The sequence below is a fragment of the Monopterus albus genome, unplaced genomic scaffold, assembly GCF_001952655.1.
Source record: "Monopterus albus unplaced genomic scaffold, M_albus_1.0 scaffold117.1, whole genome shotgun sequence".
NCBI classification, from domain to species: Eukaryota; Metazoa; Chordata; class Actinopteri; order Synbranchiformes; family Synbranchidae; genus Monopterus; species Monopterus albus.
Genome location: NW_018127997.1, coordinates 1,537,223 through 1,549,768, shown reverse-complemented (window position 1 = coordinate 1,549,768; position 12,546 = coordinate 1,537,223). Strand labels below are relative to the sequence as shown.

Here is a 12,546-nt window from a genome sequence, read left to right as displayed (position 1 = left end):
AGAGACGTCTCGGTTGACGTTTCTGTGTAGTATGGGGCTAGCCCAACCGAGGGGATATAATGTATAGGCCTGGTGGGTTCAGGGTCTTTCATCTTACATCTGCCTGCGAGCAGTTTGGAGGTGCAAGATACCTGAGCGTGTAATGTTAATTTTACCTGTGATCCTTTGAATAAATCAGCACTGTTTTGAAGTTACTTGGACTGTCTCGTCTCTCAGAGTCAGTATGGTAAGAAGAACCAAAGAACAACAGCACAAATGTCCATTTGGATTTGAAGTTGAACTGATCAGATTTTGCTATTCAATGGTCAAGGTCACAGTGGCCTCACAGCTGTCCCCAATAAGTCCAGAGAGGCAGTGTAGACGGTATAACAGAATCTTACAGTTACTCATGGAAGTTTTGTAAGTGTTGATTATGTGATGATTTGTAAAAGGTTCAGTGATGTAAACTTCAGCCATGTATTTTGCTTTCCCCTCTATCTGTCAATATGAAAATATTTTAATGTTTTGAAAGTCTTTGTTTTGGGGTGTGAATGACCTACTAGTGGACACGATCTTTACTTGAAATTAGCATGTAAAGTGATGTGATAAAGATGAAGATTAAGCCGTGTCACAAATGATCACAGATTTTCCTGTGTCCACTTAATAGACAAGGCTCAAATCATAACTAGTGATAAATGAACTCACTTTACCTGATTAAGGTGAATGTTTATATCAAGAAATGACCAAATGTAAAATGAGATGGTTTATGGGACTTTGTCTGCCAATGTATATGGCTGGAGTTTTCAAGCATGTGAAATGAGTGATTGAGTGGAAGCATGTCTTACTTTGCTCATTGTTTTTATTTTTCTACATAGACAACTACACTGACCTGTGCCAAAAGAGGGAGGAATTTATAAAGGGTGAGGACATCTGGAAAAAAGTGGAAGATAAAGAGAGGGGAGGAAAGAGGAAGATAAAGCCCAACAGCAAATGGAAGGACAACGAGGAAGAAGAGAATCAAAGACAATCAAAACAGGTAAATAATAGTAAAAAGTATGCAGATTATGGCTCTCAGAGTTATTTTAGAATAGAATAGCATGCAGTGCAAATCAGAAGTGACATTTAAGATTTGGAGAAATGGTACCTCTTTATTCTAATGAGAACTAAATATTTACCATTTAAATAAATGAATGTACATCATTGCTAATAAACTATAAACTGTCAATTGCAGCAAAAAACTAAAAAGGCAACCTGTCCTGCTAAAGAAACTGCAGATCAAATGATTGAAGACTTGAAGGATCTGATGGCAAAACAAAAGGTTTTGGAGGTAATGTATTTGAATATTTACAAGCCTTAGTGTTTAAGTCAGTCATTTTTGATGAAGAAACCTTAGACTGTTAAATGTTGTTTAATTGTAAATGTGTGCCTTGTGTTTATCATCATCATCATCATCAATCATGTTGTGTATGACACTATATTTCTCTGTGTGTGTTTTGGTGTTTGTGTCCGTGTCTTCTAGTCAGCAACAGACTATGAGGAATCATCTGACGAAGACCTGCTGCCCAGGAACTGGAGCAAGGCTCGGCTGCAGATAAAGGAACTAATAGCTGAAAACAAGAGGCTTAAAGAAGGCAATGTAACAAAAGATAGTAGAAGCAATGAAAGGTACGGTTATGAAAATATTTTTTAGTCTTTTCATGTAGAAATGAGATCACTCATAAGTGCATAACAAGTAGTTTCATAAGTAAATATATGTACATGGGATTATATCTAGCTTATTCAAACTTGCACAAACTCTTTATTTTACCTTGTTTTATTTTATGATTTGGAACTTTGCTTTACTAGCAGACACAAGTCTTAGAGGTTTTTAATCAATTACATCTTCATTCTCAACAGAGCTTCCAGCAGTCGTGCAGAAGTTAAAAGACATAACAGATCAATTTTCTTGGACCTCAAGCAGTGCATCTGCCAGATCAACACCAGTGCGAACACCAGTGAGATCAGAACTGCCAGGTTCTACACCTGCGTCTCCCTAGTCAGCAACAGACTATGAGGAATCATCTGACGAAGACCTGCTGCCCAAGAACTGGAGCAAGGCTCGGCTGCAGATAAAGGAACTAATAGCTGAAAACAAGAGGCTTAAAGAAGGCAATGTAACAAAAGATAGTAGAAGCAATGAAAGGTACGTTTATGAAAATATTTTTTAGTCTTTTCATGTAGAAATGAGATCACTCATAAGTGCATAACAAGTAGTTTCATAAGTAAATATATGTACATGGGATTATATCTAGCTTATTCAAACTTGCACAAACTCTTTATTTTACCTTGTTTTATTTTATGATTTGGAACTTTGCTTTACTAGCAGGCACAAGTCTTAGAGGTTTTTAATCAATTACATCTTCATTCTCAACAGAGCTTCCAGCAGTCGTGCAGAAGTTAAAAGACATAACAGATCAATTTTCTTGGACCTCAAGCAGTGCATCTGCCAGATCAACACCAGTGCGAACACCAGTGAGATCAGAACTGCCAGGTTCCACACCTGCGTCTCCTGAATTGGAGTCTGTTGACATGGTAATGCTTGTACTGTACTGGTACATTCTAATTAACTGTTCTCTTCATTGCACATTTTATGTAGTTTGTTTTATTTTTATTCATGAAGTGAAATAAATGTGTGCAATATGTGGTCAACATCAGTGAGTCTCTAAATCTGTTCTGTTGTGTATAGTGTTATTTATGTCAAAATCTGCTTCAACATTTATAAGGTTGCTGATTAACACTTGAAACTCAGTGTCATGATGGTTTTAAAAAAAATCCGAAGGTAGTAAAAAAAGGTATTAAAAGGTTTTAAATTTAACTTAAGGATTGCTGTATATACCCTGTAGAATGATTTATGTAAAAATTACTGAGGTGAAAAGCTGAGAATGTTCACACTGCGAATGTTATAAAAGTACATTTTGATACTTTGTTTTGTGTTTTATCTGTTTAACTCACAGGCCACGCTCTCTCAAAGTTCCCAGGAATAAGCGTACAAGATGTAAGAAGAATAATCCGAAAAAAATGCAACAATGAAAACTACAAGCAAGCTGCTACTAAAAAGACATTGGACATTTAAACTTTGGCAATATAATATTTCTGCACAAAACCAAATACTGTATATGGTTAAAACCTGCTTCCCTTGTTCTGAAAGGTATGTGATTCTTGTGGACGTTTCACAATTCATGTTTTAGTCTTTTTTGAAGTGTTAGTGCTTCCAGACAGGTTTAAAATGTGCTCTGTGAACTGAATCTTGGTTTTAAAAACAATATCGCAAATCTTGCAATTAGATTTGCAATATGTGAGTGTAAATTTGGAACTGTTCAGTTGAGCTCAATAAAATACCGCAATCAATATTTGTCACTTAGGAGCTAGAGGTATTACTAGGTTATTTGTAGTACACTTGAAAATGTATTTTTGTACACTAACCAGAGGACTAGAAGTTTATTATTAGTATACTAATAGGAAACCTAAAAGGTTACTTTCAATATACTTCAAAGTGTATTTTCATAAACTAAAATGGGCACTAGAGTTTACTGATGGTAAACTAATAGTATACCAAGATGATTACTTTCAGTATACATTAAAGTGTACTTACATAAACTAAAAGTAGACTTGAAATTTATTAAGAGTAAACTAACAGTATACCTGGAAGATTACCTAAAGTATACTTCAAAGTGTACTTTCATAAACTTAAAGTGGGCCAATTTAGTCCCAAGAAGTATACTTGTTAGTAAACTGCTAGTACATTTGAATCAGTGTACTTGGTAAATAAAAGTACACTTGGGGAAATACTTTAGTATACTTAATAACATGTACTTGAAGTATACTTCTTTTCGGTAAGGGAAAGCAAGTTTTATTGCGGCAGAGGACAAAATCGGCCCGGACATTTACCGAGGGAGAGTTTCTGAAGAGTTGCATGATGAAAGTGTGTTAGTTAGTTTTAGTCTGTTCAATAAATGTTTATCCTGTTCGGTCCACGACCTAAAGTGTGCTTTGGGTTTTGGCCTCCTGTGCGATTGAGTTTGACACCCCATGACTTAAACCCAATATTGACTCTCCTGCTTTAGTTTGGGTTCCAACGACACTGGAAGTCATTGTAACCAATGACTAAAATGTCCTGTAGAGACAGAACTGCAGTCAGAGGACAATTCTTTCCTTCCTCACACAATAATCATCATTTGATCCACTGTTCTAAAAATATTGAGCAGCTTTAATATTTTGCTACTATTGAGTTTTCATTTACAGTCTGTATTATACCAAGCTCTGATTAGATATACTGTATCATGAACTATGTGTCTGTAAGGTGCTTATGACACCTAATTTTCCTTTCGAATCACTTGTTTAGCTTCTAAAACCACTCCTCTAAACATCCTGAAAACCAGACGTGGAGGAACAGTCCACAAATGGCCAACTGTTGAATAACTACTAACAGGATCCAGTAGAAATGTTCCTCACAAAACAGCCACAGAGGAGTATCACCCCCTCTCAGTTTGCCATGGTGCAGGGTTTAAATCAGGACAATGGCTGGCTGCCAGTGAACAATTTTGGAAGCATGGAACTCCCATAACGTACATAAATTACTGTGGCAGATTTCAACAAGAGACAGCTTTTCAGAGTTTTTTGCCTTGTTCTGGGGTGCATTAGAATGTTTTTCCCCAAGTGTTATCTTGCTGTGCAGAAAACTGTAAAACAGTACTGCTGTGGTGCATACAGAATAAAATATTAAAGTAATGACTTTGGAAGGTATATTTTGTAAAATGGCTTTCTATCAATTCTAGATGAGAAAATAACTTGCCTCAGTCTTTTCTTTCTTGCAGCTGTAGATGTGACCTTTTTCCTGGGGGCATTAACTACAAAAAATGGTGCTTATAACTTAATTTAAAAAAAAAACTATGTACTTGCAACTACTGACTACTTTCTCAATCACTGATGTTGCTAGGCAGCTAGGTGTTACTGTTTGAAAACATAATCAAGGAGTTTTCTTAGTCGAGTTTGACTCTCAGCATGATTTCACCCATTATGGGATACTCAAGTTCATGCTTAGTCCGGCACTGTCAGCAGTGCATTTTTTTTAAACCTCAGGGATTGAGAGGTAAATTTCAATTCATCCTGTAAGTTTTAACTCTAAACGTTTATAAAAAATTCTGTGCATTGCCTGCTTTGGTTTTATTTAAAGGGACAATCCAGACCAAATTTCATCTGAGGGTCACTTTATGAGAAGTGCTACTCAGCAAGTGAAAGAAAATGTCTTTTGTGGTTCCAGAGAAGCTTTATTAAGTCAGAGAAAACAACCCCAATTAATACATGCCATAGTGATATCATCAGGGTTCTCTCAGTCCAGCTCTCACAACACTGGGTCCATACTAGAGACAATAAGCATTAAAGCCCAAATCAAACAATTCATTTTAGCTGCATGAAGTGATTTCTTGTAATAGTTTTCATAGAGAGTGAAGTGTTTAGCTCACTGCTTTTGCATTGCTGAGTGTCTTGTGTTTATCCACTCTGCATGCTTCACGTTTTTGCAGGAGCAGCCCAAACACCTTCAGCTTAAAAACTTCCAATTCGGACCAGAAAAACAGCCAATGTCATTGGTGGGTTTTTCCATTGCTCAGTCAGATGAATTAAGAGGCTAACTTTCTGTGGTTGTGACCCAAAACAGGCCTATATTGCAGATCATTCAGCTGGACAATGTAGTTGGTGGTCATTTTGGTGATAGGAGGCTTGACAACTGAAAGCAGAATTTCATATTGTCCTTGACTCATCCTAAGTGCAGAGACACGCCAAGTGGTCGTGGAAGAAGAAAGGAGGCGAAAAAGGAGAAACCACACATAATCATGGATACTACAGCAGCAGGCTGAAGGGACTTCCCTCAACCACTCTCTTCTTGGGCATTGATTCTACAGTGGTCTCTCTCTCTCTCTCTCTCTCTCTCTCACCGATGGGTCCTAATGCTGATTCAACATTGTCGAATTGGCTGAAAAGCCACCGACTAGTACCAACAGTCCGGAAGTCGGGCCCCCACAAATGCTCACCAACTATAGCAGTGGTTCTCAAACATTTTTTGTCATTCCCCACTTAAGAGGGTGGGCGAATTTTCAAGCCCCACTTGTCAAAAAATTATAACGAAATTGGCCAATTTTAAAATTTCAAATTTATTGAAATATCAAATAGCACTAAGTTGAAAACGGATAAAATATAAGTGCAACTGTATCGTTTGACAGAGGGATAGTTTTCAATTTTGCAGCACTTGCTTCATCCAGCATAATTGACACCATGTCTACAGTTACTGGGAAAATGAGCTGCTAAGCAATTGTGTGTGGTTTTTTGCACTGTGCAATTCTGTATGCAACTTTGAAGGAAGCCATTTGTGCTTTGCTGTTCACTGATGCAGATTTTACCATGCGATTTTCCTGTTGACAGGTTTCTGCCAGCTTTCTTTTAAAGAAGTCGAGTGGTTTATTAACGTGACTGGGGTATGTTGTCTCTAAATGTCTTCTTAATTTGTTGGGTCTCATGCTGTCTGCTGCCAGCGGCATAAGATACAAGACACACATGGGTCCCTCCTCTGCCCCCACCATTCCCATCGTGAATCCAAGCACAAGATAGGCTTCATCATATTTTCTTTTCAGCTGTTTTTTTTGGTTGATAAGGCTACTGCCTTTTGTTTTTTTGTCTGCTTGCGCTGAATCGCCTACTTTTTTTTGTGGTCCATGTAACACATTTATCCATTTACGTTATTATGCCCACTACGTACACTATTGGCCCTCGGTGTGAACATTTCCTTATATTGTTGCGCTGCAGTTAACATGTCGACAGTAAACTGTTATTGTTGCACTATGGTTCCACCTTTTTCTCCCGGGCCCTGAACTGATGTTATTTTAATTTACTTGTATTAATGACCCATTTCTAATTTTCTCCATTCATTGCGCCCCACCTGTCATGTCTTTACTCCCCACTAGTGGGGCGCGCCCCACACTTTGAGAACCACGGAACTATAGTAAGCCAGCTCAGCTGGCAAAGCACATGTTAACACATTCTAGATGGTACATCTGCGTAACCATACAATCCTTGTGACCATGGTGTATACACTCGTCAGACCCTGCATGTAAGGCAGTAGCGGTCATGTAAGCAGAAGTAACCATGAGGCATACATAGGGCCATATGTCAAAATGGGGTGACCCCTGTATTGGAAATGTGTAATTTCTGGTTTTAATTTGACAGGATAGGGACACTCAATGAAACTGGCAGACAGCAGGTGTGCATTAATTACAATATAATTGCCAAAGAATCACTGTACTCACAAATATGCAGGTGAACGGTAGAAACAAGATAGGAAGCAACCACAAGGTGGTGTTGAGGGCGCCCAGCAGACAGCGATAAGTAGATTTATGTCTTCTTAGCAAAGGCTGCGACACCATACAGTGTTAAGGAACAGGTGAATAAACAGGTCTCCTTCTCCAGGTAGGCACAAATGAACAGTTCTCCAAAAAACAATATCCACAGTAGAGTGAGATGCAAAGCTTATGAGCCAACAAAGGTGTAGGCAGAGGCATAGACCACAGGCAGCAACACATAGAGGCTTAGGATCTAGTCAAACAACAGGAACAGAGTGGTTTGAGAGCTCTGTGTATGGCAAGAGGCAATGTGGCAACTGAGAGGCAAACCAGAACAGATTAAGTAGAGTAGGCAGACAAATGAGGCATAGGTGAAGCCAGTCAGCAGCTGATTGGGCTGAAAAAAACTGGGGCAGGTGACATGGTGCAAGACAGACAGGTAGTCAGAGATGGATCATGACAACAGCAAAAGCTTGGTTCTCCTGAACAGATTTCTCCTCCATACATCTCTCCCGGTGTGCGTCTGTCCTGATGTAATTACAAAACATTTAGAGGAAACTATTATAGTCATTCATTATATTCACAAGTGAATTTTCGCTGACTGAAACAAGGCATTAACAGACATACAATGTCTGTTTTTTTTATTTTATTTCCTGTTAAGTCCCACTGAGTAGTGGAAACATCACTCCCTTTCAAGTAGCTCCAAGGTCAGTAAATCCAACCAGTGGTCACTGCGTCTTCCCCCACATGACCACATACAGTCCCAAAATAGTGAAATTAATTTCAACAAGTAGTGTAGCACCGACAATAACATCATGGGTTGTTAATCTGCTCATTAACCAGCAAAACATCACATGCAACAGACACACTGGCCTCAAGCAGTCAAAACAAACAGGTACTGTGCTCTGAGGGAATCCAGCATGGATGAGCTGATCATTCACTGCTGTGGGGGGCTTCACTGGCTGGCTGCTTGTAGATTAGACCCGGTCAGGTAAAACAGTGAGTCCCTGTACAGGAACAGGACATGCAGTAACCTCAGGTCCTGTATTTTCCCCCACATCCTTTGGTCACAGTGCAGCAGCAGGAGGGAAAATACCGTATATCCACAAAACTGGGCGCAGTCAAAAAATTCCACTTTTACAATGGCACCGGTGGATGTCAGGCAAGCTCACATGAGACCACGTAAACTCCACACAGAAAGGCCCCAGTTGGCCACAGCTATTTTGGTTCACATACGTATGTGAGGCGGAATATAAATCAGAGGATGTGGTCATTAATAAATTCTCAGCCAATCAACTCACTTATCTCGTTGCTCTGACACAGCTGAACCAGTCATAATAGTATATGATGAAAACAGCTCAACAATAGTAAATTTGCTGTCACTGGCCACTTTATTACGTACACCCATACAGTTGTATGAATTTCAATGCAACACTTCCACCATAACATCTGTGTTTTTGAAACACAGAATGTTTTTGGTGAAATTGTCATCAATATTAAAATTAAATTATCCATTATCTATACTGCTTATTCCTTACAGCTGGCACTAGGCGAGAGGCAGGGCACATCCTGGACAAGTTGCCAGTCTGTCACAGAGCTTAAATTCAATTATATGTTTATTATTGAGGTCATAGTTGATGTTGTACTGAACTACATTATATTCAGAGGTGTTCCTAATATTCTGACCCTCTCATGTTTGTGGCTGGAGAGAACAAAAATATACGGACACTTCTGAATATAATGTAGTGCAATAAACATTTATGACATTTTCACTAAAAACTGAAACATTTTGAGCTTCACAAACACAGATGTTAAGGTGGAAGTGTCACACTGAACTGCATACAATTTACATGTGTACCTAATAAAGTGGCTGGTGAATGTATATTATCACATTAGTCTGATGCTATTTGAGTTTGATTTCTACTATATCTCATGTCACAAATGGCCACACTGTAATGTAAAATGAGCATTTGTACCATAATGCATTTTATGAACAAATGCTAAAACAAGCGTTTGAGCAGAAGTAATGACACACAGGATGTTTGAGATGCTATAATCTGACATCTCCCATTTAAACAACAAAAAAACAACAACCCAGTCTGATATGCATAGTATTGTATGTGTTCTAAATATTTGTATGGGTAATTTCTTCGCTGATATGCATTTACTCAGGTATTTTCTTTGCTCTTCTTGATATAATCACTGGCCTCTAAGCCAGGCCTCAGAGTGAAGTTGAACCCAAAATGAAACACAGTTCTGAAACTATTCTCTGCTGTGCTTCGCACAGCATTTAAGCCATGTTTTCAGCCAATAAATTAAGAACCCAATTTGTGTTATCTCATTTGTATAAACCTGCCACCTCTTTGCGCATCCTCCCTCCTGTGCACTCTATATAAACTATCACACCACTGGGCAAAGCCAGTTTTAAGGTGAGGAAAATGATCAGAGCGTGTTACACCATCATCCTTTGAAAGCATTTCTTTAATCTGTTCCCCAACCTCATGAAAGTGCAAAACTCAGTCAGTCTCAACCATGGTAAACAAGAAGGTTTTCTGATTCCAAATCCTGCAGTCAGACTCCTCACACTAAAAGCCCTTTCATGGGCTTCACTTAGAAGAATACAGACACGGACTGTGGACATGCTACCATTCATACACATTCAGATAGGTACCATTCACATTTCATCTTTGCAAAAAACATGATAGCAATCTCCTCCAAAGGAGAGCTCCTTTGTTTGTTGTTTTTGAATGAACAAAAAAAAAAAAAAATAGAAAGAAAGCTGTGTAATACAACTGAGGACATGCAAAAAATTACATACAGTACGTACATACACACAGACCACAAAATACCACTTGTCTGCTGCATGTGCAGTCAGCGCATTCGCAGTGTGACCTGTCCACTGGGACTCAAATTTTGGACTGCATGCAAATGTCCATGCAGAGTTTGCGTGGACTATCACTTGGGCAGGTGATGATATTTATGTCATGCTGCTGACCCAAGTTTCAGTGGATGCGAAAAGCACGAATAGATTTTTATGTGCAAAGCCAAACATAGTGCTTCAGTACTAAATTCAGGGGGTCCCTTAAACATCATTTAAAGTAATGTTGGGTATATTCATCAAATATTGACATCTGGCCATAGGGTTAAAGGTCAACAATCTAGAAAAAAACTCTCTAACTATCAAGTGGTGGTTTTCTACCTGTACCTAGAGTACATCTGGTGGGAGTGTTATTATTAGAGTTATTATGAGTTCTTACTGTTTTTGTGTGGCTGTTTACACATCAATTTTAATGCAAGATAATTGTAATGAATTAGGGTAAATAAATGTCATTTTCTTGCCTTACCTTAGTAAATCACTGGAGTATCTCTCTTAAGCTTAACTTAAAGAATAGCTTGGTTTTATTTATGAAGCTCTTGTGCATCATTAAATTAAAGTTATGGTTTTACTGCTTTAATCATAATCAATATACACTATGGATTGTGTGAGTGGAACTTGAATGGTAATAGGTCTGCTGGGAGGTGATGCTTGTTTATGTCCTTTTCTTGTGATGTACAGAGGGCTCCATTTCCTTCGTGAGGTCACCCCTTACAATTGCAGCCCAGTTTCTACTAAATGTGCTCTGCATAAAAGGGAGGAAAAAAAATGGAAACAGGAACATGCCCTGCCTGGAATTCCTCCTTCTGCTATGCCTGAGCTTGTATACAAGCAGATCGGTAAAGCTCTGCTCTAACTATTCCAACCATGCTGATGGGACCAGGCTAGACCAAGGGGGTGTGTTATTGAATCATCAAGGGGCTGGATCTAGCTGTAGGTGGAGACGTACTGATGTGTGTCTGTGTATTTAGGGAGGAGATAAGTTTGAAGAGAGGGGGAGAGTCCAGTGGAAAAAGGGAGGGCAAGAAAAAGAACCCTGAGAGAGAAAAAAAAACCCTGCTGGCTGTAACTTGACTAGAGGGTTTCTCTGTCTGGTGTGGCATTCACATCCTCACGCTCGTGTGATAACATCCAGCATTGCTTGGCTCCCCCTGCACACTGGCTTGATTCCAGGGAATTGAAGCAGACAGGACAAACAGACTGAGAGACAAACTGCATGTATGGTGGAAAGAGATACGTGATTTAGAAGAAAGGGGGAAAAAAACAAAAATCCAGAACAGAAGAAAAGAAGAAGCAAGTCAGAGAGCAAAGGGTTGAAAAAGAATCTAGAAGGATCAGAGCTAAAGAAAATTTGATAACCAACTGTATACTTCAAACTCACCAACATGGCAGCCATGGAAGCACTGGAATCCTCAAGTGGTCAGCTGGAACCTCAAACCCTCACTGAGATCTCAGATGATGAGGTCAACCTTCCGCCCTCAGATGAAGAAGATGATGCCCTTGCCACAGCCAAGAAAGAGCTGTCCACCATGGCTGCAGAGGGGAATGCTGCTGAAGACCAGGGCGAATCAGTGAAGTTTGACCCGCAGGTGAACGGGGTCATGGTGCTGTCTTTGCTTGACAAGATCATTGGGGCAGTGGACCAGATTCAGCAGACCCAGAGTGGGCTTGAGACCAGGCAGCAGGAAATGGAGCGCTCAGTAACTAGCATCCAGGGTGAGCTGACCAAACTAGCTAAGAACCACAGCACCACATCCAACAGTGTCAATAAGATGATGGAGAAGGTGCGCAAGGTGAGCGTCAATGTCAAGACAGTGCGGGCCAACCTGGAGAAACAAGGAGGCCAGATCAAGAAGCTGGAGAATAACGAGGCTGAGCTGCTCAAGAGACGCAACTTTAAAGTCATGATCTATCAGGTGGGACAGTGTCTGTGTGTATAAATACATATATCAGTGTGTGGTGTGTCTGTCTGAGACTCAGACTGTACATGTACATGGCACCTTAATGGTTTAGGATGGGTGTGGCCCATGGTAAGCCAAAAATGTGTAGGTTCTTGAATATGAGTGAATGTCATGACAGTACCACATCACTTTGCAAAAAATGCACCTGAAAATTATTCAGTGGTGGTTTTATAAAATGAAAAGTGTTGGTTTGCCAAACATGTTACTCACTTTGCTGAAATGCAAAGGATTTCAGGGTGTGGTTAAGGTTACCTCGAGGTATTGCCAACAAGTGATAGGCTGTGTTATCTCCGATCATTCAACCTGCAGTACACAGAAGGTAATGCTCTTCCCAGAGGAGGTTATATTTAAAAAAAATAAA

The 12,546-nt window shown here is 39.5% G+C and overlaps 1 protein-coding gene across 1 annotated transcript in view; it reads left to right on the top strand.

The window, feature by feature from the left end:
• The first annotated feature begins 11,226 nt into the window (after positions 1–11,226).
• The window catches only part of LOC109966689 (polymerase I and transcript release factor-like), a 36,074-nt gene continuing 34,754 nt past the window's right edge, over positions 11,227–12,546 (top strand). Inside the window, exon 1 of the mRNA XM_020611743.1 lies at positions 11,227–12,140. Coding sequence (XP_020467399.1) covers positions 11,610–12,140 — 531 coding nt within the window. The 5' untranslated portion in view covers positions 11,227–11,609. The remainder of the gene's footprint in view (positions 12,141–12,546) is intronic.